Source organism: Halichoerus grypus, chromosome 9 (genome assembly GCF_964656455.1).
Source record: "Halichoerus grypus chromosome 9, mHalGry1.hap1.1, whole genome shotgun sequence".
Classification (NCBI taxonomy): Eukaryota; Metazoa; Chordata; class Mammalia; order Carnivora; family Phocidae; genus Halichoerus; species Halichoerus grypus.
This window is the reverse complement of record NC_135720.1, coordinates 14535464-14560451: the sequence shown is the minus strand read 5'-3', so window position 1 is coordinate 14560451 and position 24988 is coordinate 14535464. Positions and strand designations below refer to the sequence as shown.

Genomic DNA, 24988 nt, shown 5'->3' with positions numbered 1-24988 from the left:
TATATCATATCTAACTTATGTTGAATAGTATTTATACTAATAAAAATAATATTTACCATGCACCATTTATTAAGCACCTGGTATAGTCCAGGAACTTTATACATCCTGATAAATGTATATTATTATCTTCATTTTACAGATAAGGAGACTGAAGGACAGAGAGGTTATATAATGTGCTCAAGGTCATACAGCTGGTAAATGGCAGAGCCCCAGGCTCTGGACCTGGGGCTGTCTGACTCCAGCTTGTCACACCACTATGCCCACATGTGTTCTCTAGTGAGCACTCTTCATAGACCACTTAGAGCAGGGAATCAACTTTTTCAAATCAGGCTTTAATTTCCTTAATGCTATACAATACTATTGACAAGTGGTACATTCCAACACAAGGTTTCCTGGGTGGATACATCAATACATTTAAGAGAAACTCTAGTGGTCCCTCAGCAGCCCAGAGTCCACCACTTTTTTTGTGGTGGTGCTGGGTTAATTGTTATCATATATCCACCATATTGAAAAGAACCATTTGTCTTTGAGCTGTTCTAGAACCACTACATCATGAGGTGACTGAGGGTATTTCCTCAGTGCCTAACAGAATATATTATGTTTCTATTTTTATTCGTATTTGCTAAATAAAATTTCCTCCTACATTATAAGGAATCCTAAAGCCTAGAGAGGTTAACTGGCTTTCCTAAGACATACTAGATAGTTACCACATCATGACTACAATGTAGTTTCCCGTTAAGGTCACCAAAATTGCTCCATAAAATTGTGACCATATGACATCTGTCATCTGGCACATATAATTACTACAAATATATATTAATAAAGATAAGAACACTGTGTATCAGTATCATACTTCGTGGCTTACAAAATGCTTTCATGTACATCATCACTTGTGATGACCACAATAGCTGTATGCGGTGGTATCATTCCTGCAGAACAGCAAAAGGAGGAGACTCAGAGAGGTTAAGTTCCCTGAGCTGGGAACAACAGAGTCTGGCTAGAATCCAGCCTTTCTGATTACTATTCCTGTATCCTATCTTTGGCTACACTCTTCTAAAATAAAGAGTATCTCTTCCTCTGATAAATTACTTTATAAATATTAAATTCTGTGGGGAAAAAAAAAAAGCTATTAGCTGGGAAAAATGCCACAATGTGTTCAGAAGTTGAAAGCCAAGATTTAACTGTTGTTGCTTCACAGAAATAGGGACATTCAACTGTTCTCAGTTATCAGATGTTCTTGAGACTCAAACCTGATTCCTTAAGTACGGTCGTTATGATCCAGAGATGGGCTCCCTCTCCCTCTCTCTCTCTCTCTCTCTCTCTCACACACACACACACACACACACACACACAGAGCATAGCTGCTAAAGCCACCCTGCGTTCTTCAGCTCTTCAGCGATGAGGCGTACCTTGTGGTGGGCCAGTTGCTGAGTAATTGTCTCGAGACTGCTTGTCTCCATGAGGTCGGGCACCACCAACCTGCCTGACATCTGCAGCAGCCACTTTTCTACTTCTTGGAGGTCACTGTTATAATCTTCGTGATCTTTGACTTTTGCCTCGAGGCTGCAGACGTGTTCCTGTGAAGCCAAGTGCCCATTAGAGATGAATTTCAAGCCACAAATACACTCAGAACTGCTTTATATTTTTAAAAACCCCATGCAACTCATAGGGTAGGTGCAGCTACCTATTTCAAAAAATTACTAGGAACAGAAAAAACATAAAGAATCATCATACCGTTTAAAATGACCATCTAAATAAAAGGAAAAAGACTGATTCATACCAGCCCTGGCAGATAAAAAAAAAGGCAAGACCCCTTTCTGGCAAATAAGCACATTTTTATTGAATTTCTGCTCTCTCCTTACCTTTCCTGCACCGCAGAGGTCCTTGTAATCACTTTGAAGTTTATCTACTTCATCCTTTAAGGTGACGTCCTGCACGAGCTCCAGGAGAGCCTCACCTTTCTCTCTCACTGATCTTACCGAGGGCTCATGGGACAGCACCATTTGTTGAAGTGACTTGAAGTACAAAGAGGAAAAAAAAAAAAGAGCCAGTTCACCTACACGATCAAGGTGAATATATACGGATGTCTGTGCCACGTGTGAGACGATCTACCTCAGATAAAGCTCTGATGCATATTTTATAAATTGATAAATGTAAAACATTAAAGAATAATTTTTATGGCTAATAAAGTTTTAAAATACAGAGTAAGAGTAACACATCAAATAGCCCCTCACATGTGGAGAAGGATGTATGGAAAAGAATTACCTTTGGCTAAATTTAACCTAGTTCATATTTCTGGCTTGCACCTCATTTCTTCCACTGGAGGGTAACAGAAAACTCAACACAAAAGGGAGTGAGGTGTTATCATTTGATTTTGAGTTCATGAAGTTAATTGCAGCTTGAACTGGATGTGAAGTTAGAGAGACAGATTCCAGCTGCAACATTGCTGTGATAGGCCAAAAGTGCTATTTAAATATATTAATAACGCAGTGGGGAGAGAAAAAAGGGAAAAGCAGTTGTGGTCTTACGTGGCACCTTCAAAGACATACTGTTACCCTTGGCAAACAAACAAACAAACAAAAACAAGGATAGGAATAGACTATTGGCTAGAAGAGGAAAAAGCTTCCAACAGGAAAAGCTCCAAGGTAAGCCATCACACTGTAATTCTTAAAAAAATATTGCTAACTTGGGTCAAATTTAGAACACAAATTATTCCATATATAAGCCTCAAAAAATTCTTTCATATATTTGAGCAGGTGAAATATCTCTCTCTATATATCCTATATAGCCATATCCATATCACCATTTATTCTTTCAAAAATTAATTTCTAAGATGTTTAGCCACAGTTGGTTAATTAGAATTTATTTTCTTACAAATATGCTATCTCATTTTCAATTCACCATAGATCAGCTTATAGTCATTGGGTACAAAAAAATGAAAGAAAGACTGTATGAAAGAGATAAAATGTATAGGTGTGAGATCCTGATGCCAGGAAGACCTATCTGGAGTAGCCCTGTACCTGAATCAGACTGTCAGAATAGATGTCCATTTATTGATACAATCTTTGAATATCAGGCAAATATGATTCCTGAATGGAAAAATAAGTCTGATGTAGCATACCTAGATAAATCTACATCACTCACAGTGGAATGGACATGTTAAGGATATTTTCTAGCACCCATTAAGGGTGACACACACCAGAAATCACATTCCTCCCATTTGGTTCCTGTGTGCAGGACCTTCCCAAGCATTTGTCAGTGAGTAACAACACACTACCTTATATTTAGATAATTGAGCTTTTTTCTCATATAATTCCATTTTGGGTTCTTCAGGAGTGTGTAGGATTTCTTGATATTCTGATATCCACTGAGTTAGTGCTTTGTATTTATCTGAGAACTCCTTTGCTAAAAGAAGGCCTTTCTCCAGAGTCATGTGCTCTTTCCGGACAATACTGGTCAGTTCCTTCAACTGCTCCACGTGCTCCTGGATCTCTTTCCTTAATGTCTCTGCCTCGCTGTCCTCCAAGTATTTGAGAGCCCTCTCTCCTTTCTCTCGGGCTGATTTCAGCAAACTATGGCCTTTGTCCATGTCTTTTAGCAAACTCTGAGGAAGAGAGTGAGCAGGAAGCAAATATAGAGTTAGTATTTCTCTCCTTTTAAAGAAAAGGCTTTCAAGTAGCCATTCTCGAGTTTCCCCTTAAGATATGTTTTTGAAGTTTTATGAAGAGGTGATCTGCCAGGAATCAGAATCTTCTTTTTTTTTACTTAATATAGGTTTTAACAAGTCTTGATCACTATATCATTTCCAAAGCAGAGACTTAAAAAAGAACGTGATGTTCTTCTCATCCTTAGTAGGACTCCTAAAGATCTGAGTAAAAACTCTTTTGTTAATACGTGGTCCCGTGAATTAGAGATAATTTTTTTCTCTTAATATTTAAGTGTCAAACTGGAATTCAGACATAAGCAACCAAGTCTAAGTCATTCAGATGACATGACATCACAAATAACTGAAAGCCAGCTTTTAGCCTTACAGAGATTATAACTCAATATTTGGAGTGAAGCGTGAGCCACGGACCATCACTCATCCCGGGGCAGGGATGAACACTCTTGCTCCCAATGCCTGCATGAGGGAATGGAGCAGAAGTGTGGAATGACAAAGGCTGGGAGACAAGTCCAATGTTTGCACACCTACCTCCAACATCTTCATTTTTTTCCCCATCATCGCTTTATCTACCCGGTCAATTTTGGTGGCCACATTCTTGAAGTTTTTATGAGTAGAGCTGTACCAATCAGAATAGGAACTTAGGGATAATTCTGATTCCTCCAAACTCTGGATCTCTTCCTCCAGGAATTTTATTTGTTCCTTTAAAAGGAAAAACAGAATTGGACAGTAAATTACAGACCTATAGCAATGCCTTTCTTGATAAATGTGTGTCTTCACCAGAAGTTAATGCAAGGGAGAACATTTTTGCTTGTGAAATTTGCTGGCCTGAAGCGAGCAGCTGGTCGCCCACTCACCAGCACTTGGAGAAGAAGGGCCTGGTATCTGGAAGTCAGCTGGGTGGCCTGGCAGCCCATTCGGCTGCTCACATGGTTCTCATCCAGCATCTGCTGCACTCTGGCGCCCACTTCCTCAACTTCATCTTTGTATGCGGTGACCTCTTCGTGCCACTTCTGAAATGACATAAACGTGGCAGGAACAGGATCAATCTTAGGCATTATTGCATTGGACAAATATATAATATCTTCTTAATAGGAAATGATTTTAGTGTATGTTCAGAATATATTTATTCAGAGATATAATTTTGAAAATATACCATATATAACCTTCATGAAAAATTGTATTACAACAACATGCTAAAAACTGGGCACTTCTTATTTGGGCACTTTTCTGTATATATTACACTACTGTATATATTACACTGCTTTCTCTCTCTTTCTCTCTCAAATAAATAAATAAAATCTTAAAAAAAAAGAAATTCCAAAGGAAAAGCATTATTTTGATCATGACTACTAAATTTGCATAAAAGTTAGATAAAACTAATTATCAAGTATTATTTCAATGCACTACATTAGAGCAATTTCATATCAGAACCATAAACTTAAATGATTTCAATACTATCATTCATGTATCTTTACAAAACAAGGTAATAGGGTATGGGAAGAAAATACACAATATTTCATTAAATTATATCTTATTAAAGACTAATTTAAGATTCTATTCAATAATTGCTGTCAAAGAATATTCTATATAGTAATTCTTTGTTGCAAGCAGAAAGAGATTTTGCAAAATTTAAATCTTGGACGAAAAGTTACTAAATATTTTAATGAAACAAACTATGCGAGGTCACTGCTGCTTTGACAAAGATGAAGAATTTACAGGAGTTGTACCTTCATCTGATGTAATTGTATCTCCTTGGCTGCCCGGCTAGACTGACGTCCTGTCCTGACACTCACTTTGTTCTCCAGTGTTTTGAGCCACTCATCTACTTGCTGGTACTTTTGTTCCATGAGCCTCAGTTTGTTGACTACATTATTGAACTGAGTCCGGGTCTCAGACAGTCTCTGCTGGTAAGCCTGCCAGTCCTGCCGGAGGGACTCTAAAGCCCGGTCCTCGGTCTGGGGGATGCCCGATGGTATCACTTCTTCTCTGGTGTGTAGCACTGAATTCAACAGGGCCTGCCCCTCTGCACAGTGCACCTGTAGTTCCTGCAGGGGAGAGGGGACAGGTATGGCTGTCACACCTCACTCATATTTTACACCTGCGCAAGTTATCATAGCTCACCCAAGTCAACTGTGCCAGCTTGAACTTCACATTAGAAAACAATTATTTTATTTTGTCTTACACAAAAAACAGGTATCTAACACCGAACATTGTTTCCCGAGTCAGGGGAAAGACTCAGAAATACTTCCAGTAAAATAATCATAATGCACACCTAACACAAATATACACACACACATACCCCATCTTAGAAACAGTTCTTGAAATTTGACTTTTCAGCTTACAGGCAAAAACACTTGTGATTAAAGGGGTTTTGCTTAAAAGAATAACCTAGGCTTGTCATGACTCAAACTACTCAGTCTCAGGCTTCTTGTTTTGACATTGAATGGGATCAGTGTTATACCTGAGGCTCAGAAAGGAACCATGGACCCTTGTTTTTGCCAAGAGGGATCCTTGGCCAAAGCTGTTCTAGGGGATGTGATGGTCAAGAAAAGTTGGCCCTGGAGAGTACAGGGCATACAAATCTGGGAGGCTGATCATCACACCTGCCCACTAGGGGCTCCCAGGTGCAAATACCTTTTCTTCTACCAAAGCATAAGCCCCAAAGATTTACCCTGTGAATGTGGTATGAATCAAGTCTTGAAGAACATAAACTATTTTTATAGAAAGGAAAACTGTTACATCCTTAAGGATGTTGGCAAAACAATGTTATATACTTGTTTTTCCAATGTTTAAAGAATCCATAGTGTTACTTGATCTGATCACCTAAAGTTGAAAGGAACCAAGTCAAGTCTCACCAAGAATGTTAAAAATACCAACATATTTAGCTAAAATATGGTATCATTTTTAAAAAAATCTTCAATATCAGTTCAAGCCATTTGAAATTGCTGATATCTGACAATTTCTTTAATCTACAAAAATAGCGATCTCTTATGGTTCAAACTAATGGATACGTTTTTCCTCAGCTATGATGTCACTCAAAGAATGCTGTAATGTGAATGTTTTGTAAATGGGAAAGAACAAGATATATGGTAAAATATGAATCAAAATGTCTACAAACAGAAATTTTATTCCAAAATTCTTAGTTTTTTTTAAAGTTAAGTACAATATTAATACAATATTTTCTCTTAATTCAGAGTTGGCAAACTTTTTTTATAAAAAACACATTAGTAAACATTTTAGGCTTTGAGGGCCATACAATCTCTGCTGCAACTATTTGACTCTGTCATTGCAGCACAGAAGTACCCAGAGATGATACATAAGTGAATGGGTATGGCTGTGATTCAATGAAACTTTATTGAAAATGTAAGCATTGTGGCCATAGGCTGTAGCTTACTGGTCCTCGCTCTAATTTACTAATCTTCCCAATATATCACTCTTTCCATATTTTATAACAGTTTTCTCTCTTATATGAGTCATCACTGTATTAGGTAAATTCTTATATATCACATGGCTCAACTATTTATTCTGAAGGAAAAATATGGCTCAATATTTTTAAAATCTATATGTTCTATGACCCAGATTAGGCCTTCAGCTTACACAAAATAATTTGTGAACATGCTCCACATAGCTGGCCGATCCCCATACCACTATGCGTACTGTAGGACCTTAGGAGGCCAAAGAAGCTCTGCTGGGCGGTTGCAATATCACAATTCCCTACCACCTTTTCCACCACTAGCATCTTCCCTCCTTTTTAAGATTTGTGGTGACTCAAAATAAGACAATGTAAGAACTAAGGCATGGCGAAATGAGAGGTGGGTATCAGTTTGGGCCACACTGCTACTGACTGAAGGGAAACATTTTCTTCTGACCAGAACAAGAGAAACATCTGCTGGCGACGAGTAACTTTTTGGCCCGGCTCCCACACAGAAGGCAAGAGAGCTGGTATCTGCTTGCCAAGAGTTTGAAGTGAAGTGCTGAGAGGGGTTATTTAGCAAAAACAAAGCCAACTCTAGTAAAATAAATTACAACAGCTACACGTGGCAGACTGGAATACCTATTATTTTGAAACAGAATGGATTAGATCCTTACATAAGCTAATGAAATTAGGACCCTTTTAATTTCTACTTCATATATATTTCATGAATGGAGCATAATTTAAATTAGATTTTTCTCCCATCTCATTTAGTCCTTCCTCATGACAACTCTGTGTAGGAAACTGAATGACAGAGGTTCTCTCTTGCCCAAAGTCATCCAGTGTCAGGTCCCACCAAGCATTAGAGTCCAAACTTCCTCATCCCAAACTTGTGCTCCTGCCATTATACATTCCCCAATACCCACATTTCTGAAATAGCCAGAAATTTTATATGCTGGTTATAACCATTCCAGTCCTTGTTTTTTTCTGCTTTGTGCAAGCTCTAGGCACATCCTGCCCAATCTCAAACCAATCCTAATCAGGGCTGATACTCTGTCAGTAGCTTCCAATGCACAGCTGGTGACATGGAGTTGTCTCATTGGCCTTTCTCCATTCTCTTGTGTGTGTGCCTGGTGGTCTCTTCTAAGGGTACCTCCTAACCCCTCCCTATCTCTCTAGGTAAGATTGAGGGGCTCTCTTTGATGTTCCCATAAGATCTGTTCAACTAGTGTATTCCTTATCACATTATTCAAAATGATCTGCCTAGAGATCTGCATTTCTTACTAAATGGCAAGTTCCTTGAAGGCAAGAATAATATTTTAATCATATTTATGTGCAGTAGCTAGACAAGTGTCTGCACAACATTAGGTCTTCAATAAATGCTGAATGAGTAAATGAGTGAATGGGTTAAGACCACTACCCACTAGGTCTGTCATCTTGCCCCGCATGCTGGCACTTTTTTTAGCCCCTCTAATTCCTTCCCCAGCAGTGTGGGAGCTTTTGGTTGAAACTAGATGGTGTCATCAGTTTGACTTTGAGGAATGTCATGTTCTATTGATTCCCACTGCTAAGTTCCACTTCCAATTTATTCTTTAGGGAAAAACAGGCAGGTGGGCCAGTCAAAACCATAATTTAGACCATTAGCCATTGCTGTCAGTGGCCACCTTAGTAGCTGAACAAACTCCTCAAGTCCCAGTCCTGCTCTATCTAAATTGCCCAGCAAAGATCTCAACTAGCATGTACTACCGAGATCCCAGAAAGTTGTGAATCAGGATCTCCCTTAATAACTATAAGCTCTTCATATGATTCAAGATCATATTAACTTCCCATTGCTTAAAATAATAATTGCATGTTCAGAATGAAAATTCCTTTAAGATGAAGTAGACTTTACCTGAAGATCCCGCAATGTTGTCTCATGAGTGTGAGCATCACCTTCAAGAACTGAATGTTGGTCAAGCTTTTCTTGTTCTTGCCCCAGCCAAACTTCAAATGCCTTTAGGTCTCTCTGATACTCCTGGTGCAGGCGAACTAGTTTTTCAGACTTGGTTACTGCTTCCTATTATCAGCATTTAAGATGATTAAGATAGGAAAACATTATTACACACAGTGTTGATGTATATAAGAACTTACTTTTGGAATTTCAGGAAAACATGATTATTAAATCACTGGAGTATGATTTCCTAGAAGAATAAAGCTTTAGGATTTAGGTAAAAAATATAAAAACATAATATCAGGATGAAAAGAGGCCTTGAAGATTATTTTGTTGAATTAACTACCTGATCTCTGAATTCCTTATGAAATGTAACATGGATATGCCAAAATATGAATTAACTTTACTTGTCATAAGAACACACTTTTACTAATGAAGAAAACTGAAATTCTTATATTGTGCTGTAAGTGAGGACTGGGACTCACTGTGGATTTAATTTTCCATGTACTTTGTCTAATAAAGTAGGATATGCTTGGAAGTTATTTTTAGTTTCTTTGTGAGGCCTAAATGAAGAATGATAAATATTATTTGTGATTATTTACTGCTTTAGAAAACTCTCATCACCAGACATATTAAAACATTTATGAACTTTCATTATGAAGCTGTCCAATTTTTTTTCTTAAGTTGGTTAATTTCTGGGAATTTTTATTCAGAATTATTTTCCTTCAGTAACTTCCATGTACTAACAGTATTTGAAGGTTTTTGTTTGGGTTTGCCACTGTTTAAAGTATTAAAATTCATTTGTTCTTCTGTGCTTTCACAAATCATCATTCCTGCAAATAAATGAGTCTAAATAAGCATGGGTTTAACCCCTCCTATTTCAGGGAGTCTTCAGGGAACATGGTTAGCCATACCTTGGCCCTCTCTTTGATTGCTCTGTATCGTTCCTGAAGATCCTGGAATTCTAATTGGGTGGCATAGTGTTCTGTCATGCCAGCCCCTTTGAGTTCTATGGTCTCCAGCAAACTGCTGTAACTCAGCACTTCTTCACTTAGTAACTAGAGAACATTTAAAAGAAAATAAAGGAGTTACCACGTATACCATTCTATCACTAATACTGCTAAAATTAAGATATTTTAACTGTGTAGTTGACAAGTGATCTTAGATTATCTATCTATAGATAAGTTGATCAAGAGACCCATCTATATCTATCTATCTATCTATCTATCTATCTATCTATCATCTATCATCTTTCTATAAAGTGTGTGTGTGTATTCGATATCTGGCTCAGAACTTTGTCTGAGATACTGATTCCAAATAACTTTGATATCTCAAACTTAATTTGTCCAAAAATGGGCTCCCGATCTTTACTCCACTCCCATTCCTCCCCAGCCCCCACCAAACCCCAAATCCCCTTCTCCTTCAGTCTTTTTTCAAGCAGTAAATGCCACCACATGCCACCCAGATGGCCATCTTAGAACACTGGAAGTCACCCTTTCTCCCTGCTCTCTGTCATTCCAGCCACAATGAAATCCTGTGTCCTGACACTTGTCCTCGTGTGTCCTGCAAACTCCCTAGCCCATGCTGCTACTCTCTCTTATTGGACTTCTGCAATATCCTGCCAGGTAGATTCCCTGCCACCAATTCTTGCTGTTTTCCTTTTCCCCACTCCACACAGCAGCCTGACTGAAAAAAGATTTTAAAACTGTAAATGGAATCCTGTCACTCCCCGGCTCAAAGCATCGGCTGTCTTCCCCAGGCTGTCAGGATCGAGGGGAAATCCTCAGGCTGGGCCACATGGCGATGCGTGGCCAGGGTCCTGCTCCTCTGCCAGCTCACCTGTTTATTCTCTATTCCAGCAACAAGTGGCCTTTCTCTTAGTTCCCTTCTTGGGCCAGACTCTCTCCCTCCTCAGGGCTCATTGTTCCATCTGGACTGCTCTTTTCTCACCTCCTCCCCAGATTAATTTCTCTGCATGACATTCCTTTTGGCATGGTCTACAAGTCTGCTATTTCAGAGAGGACTTTTCTGTCCCTCCCTCAACCCCAAGCAATCTGCAATAGCTCTGTGCACATTACTCTTTCACAGCTTTCTTTCTTCATTGCACTTATCCCCAGTTATAATTATTTATTTATTCATGCACTCAGAAGAGTATTTGTGTCTCCACCAGAATACAGCTCTTCTCTGTTTTATTTACTTAGAATTGAGCACAAACCTGCACGTAGCAAGATCTTAATCAATATTTATTGAATAGATGAATAATTTAATTAATTAGGCAATAAATCATTATCAAATATTATAAGATAGATAATTATGATTATATTAATTTTCAGATGCATAAATGAGACCCTAAAATGTTAAGTAATTTGGCATAGGTCCCATAAGGCAATTTAGTCATTCAAATAACTCTTATTCAGCATATGCTCTGTGTCAGACAGAGAGCCAAATGGTGGGATATTAAAAAAAAAAAAAAAATTAAGCACCTTTATCTACTAAGGGAGAGAGAGATGTGAGCATATACTGTATATAATCAATAAAGAGATATGAACAACAGAGAACAGAAGAACTAAGTAAGCTTAGGGTAGTGGTGGTATTGTAGCAAAAAGACTTCTGTCAATTCAGAAAGGTGAGTGGAAGGTTGCTGGTTGCAGAGGCAGAGTTAGATCATTACTGTAGAGGCATAGAATCTTTGTTCCATCTAAAGTGGCATTTTCAGGAAGTAGTGAGAAATACAGTAAGGCTGAAGCATGGGTGGAAGGAGGGTGGGAGAGTGAAGGAAATGAGGGTGACAAAGGAAATTGTTAAAATTCTTACAAACTAGATGAGGAAGACTGGTTGGATACCATAGACAATGGGACAATGGGGCCCTGAAGCAGGAAAGTGAGACATTCACCTTTATATGAAGAGAACAGTAGATGGAGACAAGAGACAAAATGAGCAGGTAGGAGTCTGTTGAAAATTAGGAAAAGAAGGATGGATTATAGTCAGGAGACATTTCTGAAATAAAATCAGCTGGACCTAATGCCTAATTCGAAGTGGGGATGAGAAGGAAGGAGCTGGGGATAATGAAGTTTCTAATTTAGGATATTCAGCATGGGGTGACACAAATGAACTGAGATTGAGATTATCAGAATTTGAAGGAATTGGGGGGTAGAAGTAATAAGTACTGCTTAGGATGTGATAAGGTTGAGGTAGAACAGGTCATCCAGTAAATATGCCCCCAGGAGTAAGGATATAAATCAAAGGTCTCCAAAATTTTATGTTTGATTACTACTATGAACAAAAGGATTCAAGAACATATCCTCAATATCTATCTATCTATCTATCTATCTATCTATCTATCTATCTATCAACTTATTTAAAAACATATATGTAGCACTATACTAATATAAGCATGAAAATGTACAAAAGTAAAGTACAAAAGATGTGATAAAAAGAAAGCATTTTTACTTCCTAATGATGAGTAGGCTAAAGATAATAAAAGATATTTCAAGTTGCCAAATTTTATATGTATCATAGAACATGTATCATAGAACATCTATGAAGTTTTCCTGGAAAAGGAGATTTTCACTCACTAATAAAATCGTCACAAACAAAAGTCTGGTTTAAGGAGCCACTAGAAATTATAGTAAAAGCCCAAAATACAGTTTATCTATGCGTATGGCCCTAGCACACAGGTAGTCATATTTTCACTAACTTAGGCATTCTGAAGAAGCCTGCCAGAGGACAAACGGAATCTGAAATCCAGCTCCCACCTTGGCTTTTCCCAGGGCTGTTGTTTTCTCCCGCAGTTCCGCGTACTGCCTTTCAGATTCATTTAGGCTGGCTTCCACACTGTCCATCCAACTGGAAAACTGTCGAACATCATCCTGATAACTTGTCCACTTAGAAAGAGCTCCTTCGAGTTGACTGAAAGGTATGAGAAAGGGCAATAATCTACATCATTGAGAAGCCATATAAGTCCAATCTGTCCAATCTCTCTTATGGATCTGCTCTGTCCACTCCACCAGCAGGGAGCCCACAGATCGGACAGGGGCCAGGTGGGGGGTGGGCCGGGACGGCCAGGGCTCATCAAATCTGAGTCTGGGTCCCTGGCAAGCATAACCCCAGGGAGCAAGGGATGGTGAAGTCCAGGCTGACAGGTGGAATAGTGGGACTGGACATAAAACTTAGAATCAATAAGCAGGTCAACTGAAACCCTGGGGGAGGCTTGAGGGCAAAACTGGGAGAGATCCACTGTGTGAGGCTTTTTAAGCCAAGACCCTCTGGAGGAAGAGAATCAATACTTAACTCCACCAAGTTGAGCAGGACATCCGGAGGAGAGCAAAAAGGAATTAATAAAAGAAGGAAGGAAGAACCAAGCAAGAACAAGCACAGTAACTAACTTGCAGGAGATTTAAAAATCAGAAAATCACAATGGAAAAATAGGGTAATGTTTTCTGAACTGGTCTAACCCTCTACTTCTCTTCCAGATAAATTAAGCATTCCTTCTCTCAATATGAATGTTATGTTTTTGACTCCATTAATCATGTGTGCCTAATTTCACTATCATACTTTGGGCTGTTTTGCAGCAGACACTCTGTGCTCCACCCTTATTCACCCTCCAACCATTCCACTACAGCACCCTGCCAACTGCCAGCCCCATGCCTCCTGGCCTGAGGGCATTCTCTGGTCCCTGGTGCCCGCTCAGCTTGAGCGCAACGTAGGCGAGAAGTGCCAGGGATTGCTGCCCTCCCTGGGAGCAGTCCTCCACTGCCCTCCTGACTCATGGGAGTTTGTTTACAAACATTCTAGTTCTCCAGTCCTCGGTGGGTAACTCTGAGACACGTGTTCTTTGCTGGCTCCCAGCCCTGCCCGGCCAGATTAAGTTCCAGCTGTCTGCTGTGGTAACCTACTTGAGAACATTCCCTTGATCAGCTGCCCTTCCTTCCTCATCTCTCTCCCCCAGCCCCTACTGGTGTTTTCCTGGGGTTACCTCCCAAGTAAACTACTTGGTTTAAATAATATATCTTTATGTGATAAAACCTTTATTTATCTTTTGAGTTTTTAAGCAATGAACACTAACAAAAAGAAACACGGAATTATATTAAAACAAAGGCATGGTATGGCAGGCCAACCTAAATGCAAGATTGTACCTGTAAGTTTATTTTGTTCTAATTTAAAAAAAGAAGAGGAAGGGAGGAAGGAAGGAAGGAAGGAAGAAAGGAAGGAGAGGAGCAGAGGAGAGGAGGGGAGGAGAGGAGAGGAGAGGAAAGGAAAGGAAAGGAAAGAAGGGAAGAAAAATCCAGGAACAGTCTGTTACCATGCTGTTATAAAGATCTTTTGGTAATGGCTTGGCAGGAGTTGGCTTTAGTTTCACTAACCTTTTACAGCGAATTGCTGCAGACAAAAGGGAAGCCCACATATCCTTCACACTCTGCAGCTGCTGCTGGATAGCAGGAATGCCTTCCGGAGAGGTATTCTGCAGAACAGACTCCCCTCTGGTCACTATCATTTTCATCTGGATCTCTTTTTCCTGTTTCACTGATAATAGAGCCTATAAGAGCAAATACAGAAGTCCTTTGTCATTTGCATGTTTAGCATTTCTGTCTTTAAATGTTTCAGAGCTCCTGAAGATGGTAGGATGATAGATGACTGCACTGAGCCATGAATCTCTCAGGCTGACTTCATGGCAGGTAACCAATCCCCAGTGACCTGCTGGTCTCCCAAGTGGCCTCGGCTTCTTATGTCTTAATTCTTCTCTGAATAATCCCTTCTTTCCACTGAAATTTTATTTTACTGGTTTTCTTTTTGCTTTGTTTTGTTTTTTTGTCTGCTCATCAATTTTTTTTTTTATTAGTTTCAGGGGTAGAATTTAGTGATTCATCAGTTCAATACAACACCCAGTGCTCAACACAGCAACTGGCTTTCGATAAGAGAAAAATCGAGTACAATAGAATTCATGCATTTTCAAAGGTCACTGGATGAAGAGCTTTATAATGTTAAGGGCTCCAGCACAACAAGCCTAAAGAAATAGATCAACTGATATGTATTAATCTATACATTTCAAGGTCTTCACAGGCAACTCTTCTTTTTCTATATAAGAAGGAAGTTTGAATTCAAAGTTATAAAACTGGCGTTACCACTTAAAAGGCAAAATTTCATCGTCCTCCCTAATCCGGACGCTGCCAACCCCTACAGATCCAGTGCCACTCTCGCATTGCCATCACATTGTGCTGCGGCAAGAAGGAACTGCTAGCAATTTCTCCCACACCGTGCTTTTTTGTTTTCTTTGGCTTTTGCTTCCACTGGTACCATTCTCAAATCTCAGTTTGGGTATGAAGCTTTCTGAGAAAGCTCTTCCGAATCCTGACCAAGTCCCTCCCGCACGTCCCACGCTCCCTTCCGTGTATCTGCAGCACTAGAAGCACACCCCCTCTGCTTTCACTGTCTTTCCGTGTCAGCCTCCGACCTCAGACAATGAAATCCTGGAGGACAACAACCACATTTTATTCATTTTTGAATCCTTGAAATCAAGACAGAGGACCAATCTGCTGTAAGACACCCAGCATATGACTGTCAGGAGAATGACTGCAGAATAGTTGTTTTATCACAAATGTGAAATAGAACTAATGTGCTGGGATGGGAGAACTGACTGAAGAATACAGGCAGACAAGTGAGTTTGACCAAGATGGGAAATGTCTTGCTCTAAAAAAGTTTCATCGACATATTTTCTAAGAATAAATGTGTCTATGATGTAATTTGAAACTCGCCTCTTAACTATATCAAACAAGTAACCATATTTGGTTGCAATTTTAGCTTAATTTTTGTAAATTATTTATGAGTGGACATGTCTGGAGTCGAACGATTCAGGGATGCTCTGCAAACAGGGTCACACCCACAGAGTGGTCTCCGAGTTGTTGTGGAAGGAGTGTGACATAATCACACCAGACAGAGACTTGAGAATTTTGAGAAAAACAAATTCTGTAAATTAGAGACATTTCTCTATAAAATGCACACCTCAAGCTTAAGCATCCTGCTGTCCAGCACACTTTTGTCGGATGTTGGGTGGCAGTAGGAGTCCAGCATGTGAACCGCATCGGTCAGCCAGTCTTGGAGCTCTTTAATCCCGAGGGAGAACTGATTGTGTTCTGCAACAATTCTATCCAATCTTGACACTTTCTCCTGGAAATGACAGAAATAGTTTTCCAGCTGTCCATGCCACTCTACAGCCTACAGATGCTCAAACTGTAAAGCTAACCATTGGTTTCAAATAACAGCAATCAGGCATAGGGTTCCTGCGCTGCACAAATACGATGCAAGTCTGTATTGATCAGAGATGTGGGAAGTATCTTTGGAATAACTGGGTCAAAAGCAGAACAATCACAACGATAATTTACTGCTCCCCACTTCAGCCACTACCCTTTTTATGAAAACTGTGATATTCTTTTGGAATCAGCAAAACTTCTTCCTAATGCCTTATGCGGGAGATGAATCAGAGTAGTTTCTACCTTTCCCATACCACATTTGGCTCAACTGATACCATGACCATATGACCTACCTTTGTAGCCAGTTCTAAAAGACAACTATCTGAGGTTTTGTAATCACCCTAAATTTCAAAAATTGGGACCATAGATATGACTTATTTATTAATTAAAGGTTATATCCGCCACACTGAAGATTTTATGACTATGTTTACAGCTCTTAAAGCATTCAAAATTCTACTGATTTTTGACTTCTAAATAAATACAAAGGAATAGGAAGATGTCCTTAATTCTCTCTAATTTCAGATATATGCCAGATTTTCTAAAGACAATAAAGAAGTAACTTATTTATAGAAAAAAATGGGTATAAAAATAGACTATTTACTGCAAGACCTATACTAGTATAACTGTCTCAATGATGCTTTATTGAGGACCCAAATTAGCAGACCGAAGTAAGTCCACACTAAAATAGGTGACGCATATTACAGCAGGTTCCCTGTATTCTAAGATCTGAAATGCCGAAGAGAAATACAGGGAACAAATGTTCAAGCCACATAAAGCTCAAGGTAGACCTGCCCCACGAAGTTCAAGATGAGCCCGCATTATACCTGCTGAATGTGCTGAATTAGGTCATAGGAATATACCATTTACTTTTTTCTAAGCTGTTGGAAAAGATATCTAATCAGTTATATGAATCATTGCTGATTTTGAGCTTTACTCTAGAATCCAAAATGAAACTCTCAATCAACACATCCTTGACAACTATGATTTAAAAAATTATCCCAAACTCATTATATGCAATCCACTAAAATTTAAACTGCTTTGAATTCACGTTTTTCTAAAATCACTTATCTGAGATTGTTTAGACCCCAAACTCTGAATTTGGCCTTATGTTTACACTTTGAGTCTTCAAGATAAAAGCACTGGGGAACATACCATTTCAGTATTGAAGAGACTATTTTGTGCAATAATAGAGATGGGAAGTCTCTTCAGTCTTTGAAACCTCCCTGAGTTTCTTTTCAGACAACCATGCTAAGGTGACACAGCGCACATGCATGACTCAGACTGCACGGCCGGGAAGGACACTTACACACCTTATTTCTGACCCCGCACACACCCTCGCACAACCCTACTGAGACTCCAGATCTGTGGCCTCAGTACCCACCCACACACACAGAGCACATGGCGGGCGTTACCTTCGTTAAATTGCTTAGAGCTAGACACTGAGAAGACAGCTGCGATACTCTGTGCATAAAGCTCTTGCTGGCAGCCTGTCCTTCCCACAGCTGCTGAGCTTTCTCTCTTAGCCTGTTGAGCTGAGGCTCGTAGCAGTTTATTTCCTCAAGGACAGACTGAAAAGCACAAGCAAGTTACTATTAAGAGGCTGGGGATAAGCACATCGCAGACGAAGCTTTGGCCCAAAGAACGCGGAAATAAACATGGCGAGCAGTGGGTGTGCCCTGAAGGCTTTGTTATTTCCAGGCTACACACGGTTTAGACTACAGGACGGAAACAGATCACACCTCAAAGGAAAGCCAGAAAACATAAAATCTGTCAGAAATTGGGAAGGGGTACGCTCCATCTCCAGACACCGTAACATAGCTCCAGGGTCTGCCTGAATGCAAGGTGGTGCAGAGGATAGGGGTAAAGACGTGGCTGGAAGGGCAGAGGGTCTCATTACCTGGAGCTTTTGTTGTTCCCTCCTCTTTGCAGGAAGATCATATAGGCGATTGCTGCTTTCCTGCACCAACTTCTCAGTTTTACTCAGCCAGTCCTGGACAGGCTCAGCACTTACTTCAAAGTCCTTCATTTGGATCTTTAGATTCTATGAGGTTTTAGATCGTGTTAGGATAAAAAAAATTGTAATAGCAAGTCCAAAGTCCATCATTTGGCATTGAAAGCCCACCACAGTCTGGCCCCCTTGCTCTTCTCCCCTCTTTCCTTGTTCCTAGTGTATAGAACATTCTATATTTCACCCTAGCCCTGGTATAATTTTTGAACATCCTTTCAGAGCTTTTTAGGCTCAAGTTTTTCAAAAAGGAGTTTTTGCCTCGTTATCCAGCCCACACCAGAGTTCACACCCACTTCTCAACTTTTGTCACATTTGTTGTTTATACAAGTCACTATGCACTTTATCACAGACTGGGTTGGATTGTGAGTTTTTATCTCATGAGGGCATGCCTGGTCTCCACAACTAGCTTACAAGCTCCGTGAGGGGAGGGCCTGGCATATACCATTGGTACCTTGTAGAAATATAAATAAATATTAACAAACATTTTGTCAATTTTGATTGATGATGGGATAAGAAATAGCAATATGGTTTATATGCTTATTATGTATTTAATAAGCAATTTGTTTACTCTAATTTATAAAGATACCAAAAAAAAAAAATACCTAATAGTGTTCTGTGTTTATTACATAAGAAGCTGTGACTACTTTCATAGATACTTTGTAGGTATTAATAGCTGTAAAATGTATTTGATAAAGTTTTATATGGTGCCATTTAACTTTAGCAAAGGTGTCTATATCCACTCTTACTTACAAAAATGCTAGACTGAAGTGAATTTGAAATTTATGTTACCCTGTGAACATACTAAAGGCTTTTAAACTTAAATTCAAACTTAAATTTAAATCAGAGCTTTAGGTAGTATTGTCCAAGAGATAATCCATAAGGGTTAGCCGAAAAATCTAAGTGGCAAGGGCTGCAGGAGCCTGTGGAAGCGGCTCAGGCTTCCATCGGTATCTGATCTGGACCGTCTACAATGTGGGAGAGTCACACCTGCCATGGTCACCTCTTAGGGACACAGGTAGCTGTAGAAGTGCTTTGGAAAACTAAAGCGCTTCACAAACTTAGCTTCTCCTTCTTCCCCGTGCCCCTCATTGAATTAGCTACCAAATCGTGTTGTGTTTCACCTTAGGGATAAATTCTCTATCCATTATCATTTCCTTAATCCAGGCCTTCATCTCTCTCATCTGGACCATTATGAGAAGCTTTCTCTAGTCTTGCAGCTTCCCCATTCTTGTCTACACTGTGGTCAGAGTTGACACTCCAGTAAGTTTATCTCCAGCTTGAAGACCAGTAGGTTCCTCACTCAGTCTTTTACAACTAGGATTTTGAAAGAGAATTAAGCCCTAGTGTCCTAAAGCATCCATTCTATGTAATGAATTAACCTCTCTCCTATGCATCTAAAATGGTATGGGTTATGCTACATCCTTGGGAAAATTGAGAACATAAATAGTGTTCAGGGGTTCAGATTAAAAAAAAACCTTGATAAGAGTCAAGATCAAATTGCTTAGTATGCAAGACATTTCCTATCTTGCCCTAATCTTCATTTCCAATCTTATCTTTGTTGTTCCTCCCACAAAACCCCACGTGGATGTCAAACTTCTCAAAGTGCCCCATTGTTGACACTCACAACACTCTGGCCCTGTACACCCAGTTCCTTCTGCTTGAAATGCAGGTCAGCCTTGGCAAATTCAAACAATATTTAGCCTTCAAATTTCAGTTAAAATGTCACCTTTCTGGTAATTTTCCTTGATTTCTCCAAATGGAGTTACTTGCATTGTTCTTTGAGTGACTACCATAACCTGAATGTATCTATATTATATTGCAATCGTTTCTTTATATACTTATTTCCCTCTCTAGAAAGTAAACTCCCTGAGGAAAGGGAAGAGACTAAACCTTTTGTATTCCTAACATAGTGGCTAGCCCATATTGTTTTCTATTTTATTTCTAATAGAAATGAAGGAAAGAGGGAAGGTAGGAAGGGAGGGAGGGAGGGAGAAAAAAGGGAAGGAAGATAAGGAAGGCAGAAAGCAAATCATTCCTCACCTACCCATTTACTCCTGGACATCTCTTGGACTAGGTAATCATGCAATCAATGCTAGATATACTACCTTCAACAATAAATGCTTCAGAGCTCAGGCAACATTATACTAATGATTTCTGTAAGGTTTTGAGTAAATTTCTAGGCACTGCACAATGGTTATCACTCTCTATTAAATGGAAGATGCCTGCCTTGAAAGAATAGCTACCATTACAGAGAAGAATTACCATAGTCTTGGTCTAGGGAAGAATTGAGGAAACACACATTTTCTCTTTCCAGATATTAATTCTCTATTATTATTCTTTTCCATCTTGCATTAATTATGATCATAATCAAATAAATGATCTGTTCTGCCAGGAAGTGTTGGTTGAAAGGGAAATAATTACTCTCCATGCCACTAAATTTTCCTCTAAGAGAGGACTTGATACACAAAACAGGTGATCTCACAAGAAAAAAACAAAACAAAATAGTTGCATCATGGCAGTAATTATGATTATAATAAATTCAACTTATGTTGTCTCTAGATAAAAGAAATTTGCATAATCATTGGCTCTTTGCATACTTAACTCCTAAAAACCTACTGCATGATATCTGCATTAGTTATAATATACCTTATCATCCATAGCATTTTGAAGTCTTACATGGGTATTTCTGTTCATTCTCCTAGAACGACTTCCAAACTTGAGGAATTTCAAATGAATGATTGAGTGATACTTTTAAAAGTAAAAACCAATTATTTCTGGTGGGACAGTGCAAGCCTGTGATGACAGCCCCTACCAGGCAAGAAGCTCTCGAATTCCTCAGTGAGGTTCCTACTTCAAAAATCAAGCTGTTTCTTAGAGTTGTCCAGTTATCCATTAATATCCAGAGAGGAATGACCAAAATCACTGGCAACCATATTTGGATATATTGAAAGTGTAGTTTTAACTGACAACAATGACTACAACAACAAACTACAGAGAATGTGTCCATCTGCCTGGCTATATTATACCTCTAGGGCAGATTCCTTCTGGTGGAGATTTGAATGAAAATTTTTCCAATCTTCTTTTGCAGTTGCAACTTTGGCCTGGATGCCATCAGCTTTCTCTTTGGTCAACAGAGTACTCAAAAGTTCTCCTTTAGACAGCATCATGTTTAGCTTGTGCTGTCCATTTTCACTTTCTGACAAAAATTCCTACAAAGAAAAAGGCTAAGATTAGGTATAATAAAGTGCTCTATGCTTTAAAATACATTGATTATTTACTTATTTCTTGACACAATCAAAGAGAAGAAAGAAACCATTTTTATCGCATATATTAAATGACTAAGACTCTTTTACCCCTCTAGACATTGGGAATAATAATCTTATGTACCTGATATGGTTATTGTGAAAATTAAATGAGAAAATCTGCTTAGGGTGCTCAGGAACAACGCTTGTCATATATAAGGACTTTTATTAGTTCCTACATCCCTATTAATATATAAAAATAGCATGCTTTGGGGCAAATGGACTAGTTTCTCTTCATATACACAATTAATTGTTGTTTCAAGCAGGGATTTATTTGAAATCTGAGTTTCTTAAGCATGAATTTAATATGCTTATAAAAAGATTTAGAGGCATCTTTTTAATCCACTTAAGCGTTGTTATTAGCATTAATTGTTGGCACTCTTACCTGTATTTTCTGAAGACTTGTTGAAACTTCACTAATATTTTGAGGTATATCAAAACATTTGGCAGTAGTGATTTTTGCATTAACCAACCACTGCTGGAAATCCTTGAAGGCTCTTCGAAATCGTTGCTGTAAAATCTGTTCTCTATTCTGACAGCCCTTGGATGCTTGCAAACAAAGACTAACACCAGGATTTGAAATGTTTAAGGGAAGGAAAAAAATGATAAGATAGATTAAAATAAAGTTTGATAGAATCAACAGTTCTTAAAGTATGCAGTCACATTTAGCAAGGCAGTTAATGATTAATTTATCATGCCTTAATAAACACACTTCTGGCTGCTTATTTGTATAAAAATCTTTTGCATACCAATAAAGGTTCATGCTCACCAATTATATTCTTTAATCAAGCCAGAAACTTTTCCACTGTATGTACTGAGGTCTCTGGAAAATCGACAAAGTTCATTCAGCTGAGACTTAAGATCCTCTATTTTAGGCTCTGCTTTTTGTAGGGCATCCAGTATCTCCTATTAGGAAATAACAAGACAGAGGAGCAAGCACTTAAATTGGGTAGTTTCCACAGCCTCACACTATACATGCATAAATCATATTATAAATTACTAGTGAGGGAAGAACCAACGTAATAGATTCAGTAAATAAATGCATCCTGTTTTCAGGAGTCTTCATGGCAAATAATAGCACTTGGCTTACTTGCATCTTTTTCTAGGATGGATAGGCACTCTGGCAACAAATGTCACCAAGTAATCAAATGATCATGCGGTCAAATAAGTCAAAGTAGGACAAGAAAAAGGAAAGAGAAAATAACCTAAATTGCTTAATAACAGTTTGACTAGGCCATTGGAAGATAGCTATATTGTTCAAAGGTAAAGAGAAATCATTTCCAAGCAAAGAAATACTTATTTTGGATTAATATATATATATATATATATAGAGAGAGAGAGAGAGAGAGAGCACTTGATTTTATGTAGTATATATAGTTAACTTTCACACTAAAAATGGCTTATAGCCCACAAGTCTGATTTAACTAGTAATCCGTTCATTTCATAGTTTTATTCACACAGTCATCCAATATTTGCTAAATGTCTGCTATGCGCCAAGCATTTTTCTGAACTCTAGGACTCCCCACAATGACTGAAGATATGAATCCTGTACTTGAAAAGCACACAATTTAACAGATGAGAGAGACACATGAATAATCACAATACTGTGAATACCTAACCCAACATAAGGTCTTGAGACTTGACAAGTACATCTCTAAAATCAAGGCCATGATCCCCTGAGTTACACACGGTGCTCTTGCGGGATTGTCACAAGGAGCAAATGAGATCACAAATGTCAAGTGTTTTGCACAATACCTGGCACACTGATAAATGCCGAACTAGTAAAAACAGCAGGTAAACAATGCCCAAATATTTAAGCAGGACTGTATAAATAATGATATCTCCATAGGAAAAAAAATTAATTGAGGAGAGCCAAGAAGATGAGTGACGACTCAGATAGCTGTTGGTGTTACTATTCTTGTTCTCAGATTTTTATCTAGACATGGCCTAGATTTGTAGGAAAACCACACCTCTCAACAAACCAGGTCTGTGTTGCATTCCTCATCCTAGTAAATGGCTCCACCGTCCTCCCACTGATCTAAATCAGAAAACTAAGCCACATCTTGGCCTTGCCAAGAGACAAGAGACAACGAGGTGCAGTCTGTTCCAGTGACTTTCCCTCTGCACCGACTCAGTCTCCTTTTGCACATCTGTCATTTCTTTCTGGAATGGCACAATGTCCTCTCAATTTGAAACCTGTTCTCCAGTTTCTCTCCTATGTTTTCTTGTTCCTCGCTAATTTTGGATCCTGGGACTGTTCCTCCACCTCACCTATCTGGTCAGTTTGTAACAGACTTCCAGACTCAGCTCAAATAACAACTCCTCTAAGGACTCTGCCTTCCTTTGCACCTCTTGATGGGGGCTTCTCACTTGAGGACACAGCACCTCATCAGTTCATCACAATCAATCATCCCTATTGGCTTTGAACTCACTGGCCTTTCCACCTAGACTGGGATTCTGAGAGAGGTGTGGTGTTCTCTTGGTTTTAAAATTATTTATTTATCCTAGTGTCTGGGCTAGAGGAGTCTAAGATATTTTTATTTATAAAATTCATAATAACTAGAAAGTTTCTCTCTGAAACTCCAAACGCTAAACTAGTAGCTACTATTTTATACTACATTGTATCTTTTATTTAAGCAAGAATTTAGAACTGTAGAAACTTAACCATATACCAAAAGTATAAAAGCAAACAAACAAACAAAACACAAAACAAAACAAAACAGAACACCTGAGATTCAAAGTAGTCACTTATAAAATAGATGATATCAAAAGAAAAAAGCTTCGGACCAAAATTTTACACTAAACAAATTTCCATAACTTCATCACAAATTAAAGCATTTTAGTAGAGTCTTTCATTATATAAACATCAGGTTAAATATTTCTGTTTCAGTTAAGTACTAGAATGTATTTTTTCCCTTAGAGATTATAAAGGTTAAGAAATTGGCTAAATTTCAAACACTAATAACCCAATAGATATTAAGAGATGAATTTTGTAAACACAGCAAACACAATTTTTTGTAACATGACTTTATATATAGATGATGATCCATTTTTACATTTTGAAATATTTCTTGGTTATCATCACTTAATTGCAAAAGAGGAAGTAAACACTTGTGAAGGTTTGTGACTATTATGATTGTCAACAATGAGAAGCCCTCCCCAACAGCAAAACAATGCTGTAAGAATCCTAACAAATTCATTATTTTGTAAAACTTTTCTTATGTATTCATTGTAATGGAAGTATTATCTCCACTTAAACATTTTTAAAATTTTTTTACCAACTTTGATTGAGATATAATTGACATATGACATTGTAACAAGTTTTAAGTATACTAAGGTGTGCTAATTTGATACATTTATATATTGCAAGATGATTACCTCCCCCCCAGCATTAGTTAACACCTCTATCCCATCCATAATTACCA

General features: G+C 38.6%; 1 protein-coding gene across 1 annotated transcript in view; it reads right to left on the bottom strand.

Moving 5' to 3' along the window:
• Window positions 1–24988, bottom strand: part of SYNE1 (spectrin repeat containing nuclear envelope protein 1) — a 436526-nt gene that overhangs the window by 191547 nt on the left and 219991 nt on the right. The window contains exons 57-72 of the mRNA XM_078054564.1: window positions 22333–22469; window positions 21949–22126; window positions 21288–21470; window positions 18151–18294; window positions 17666–17821; window positions 16006–16170; window positions 14370–14542; window positions 12762–12915; window positions 9921–10064; window positions 8968–9132; window positions 5392–5709; window positions 4519–4674; window positions 4193–4363; window positions 3278–3604; window positions 1863–2015; window positions 1410–1577 (exon numbers count right to left, since the gene is read on the bottom strand). Coding sequence (XP_077910690.1) covers window positions 1410–1577; window positions 1863–2015; window positions 3278–3604; window positions 4193–4363; window positions 4519–4674; window positions 5392–5709; window positions 8968–9132; window positions 9921–10064; window positions 12762–12915; window positions 14370–14542; window positions 16006–16170; window positions 17666–17821; window positions 18151–18294; window positions 21288–21470; window positions 21949–22126; window positions 22333–22469 — 2892 coding nt within the window. The remainder of the gene's footprint in view (window positions 1–1409; window positions 1578–1862; window positions 2016–3277; window positions 3605–4192; window positions 4364–4518; window positions 4675–5391; window positions 5710–8967; window positions 9133–9920; window positions 10065–12761; window positions 12916–14369; window positions 14543–16005; window positions 16171–17665; window positions 17822–18150; window positions 18295–21287; window positions 21471–21948; window positions 22127–22332; window positions 22470–24988) is intronic.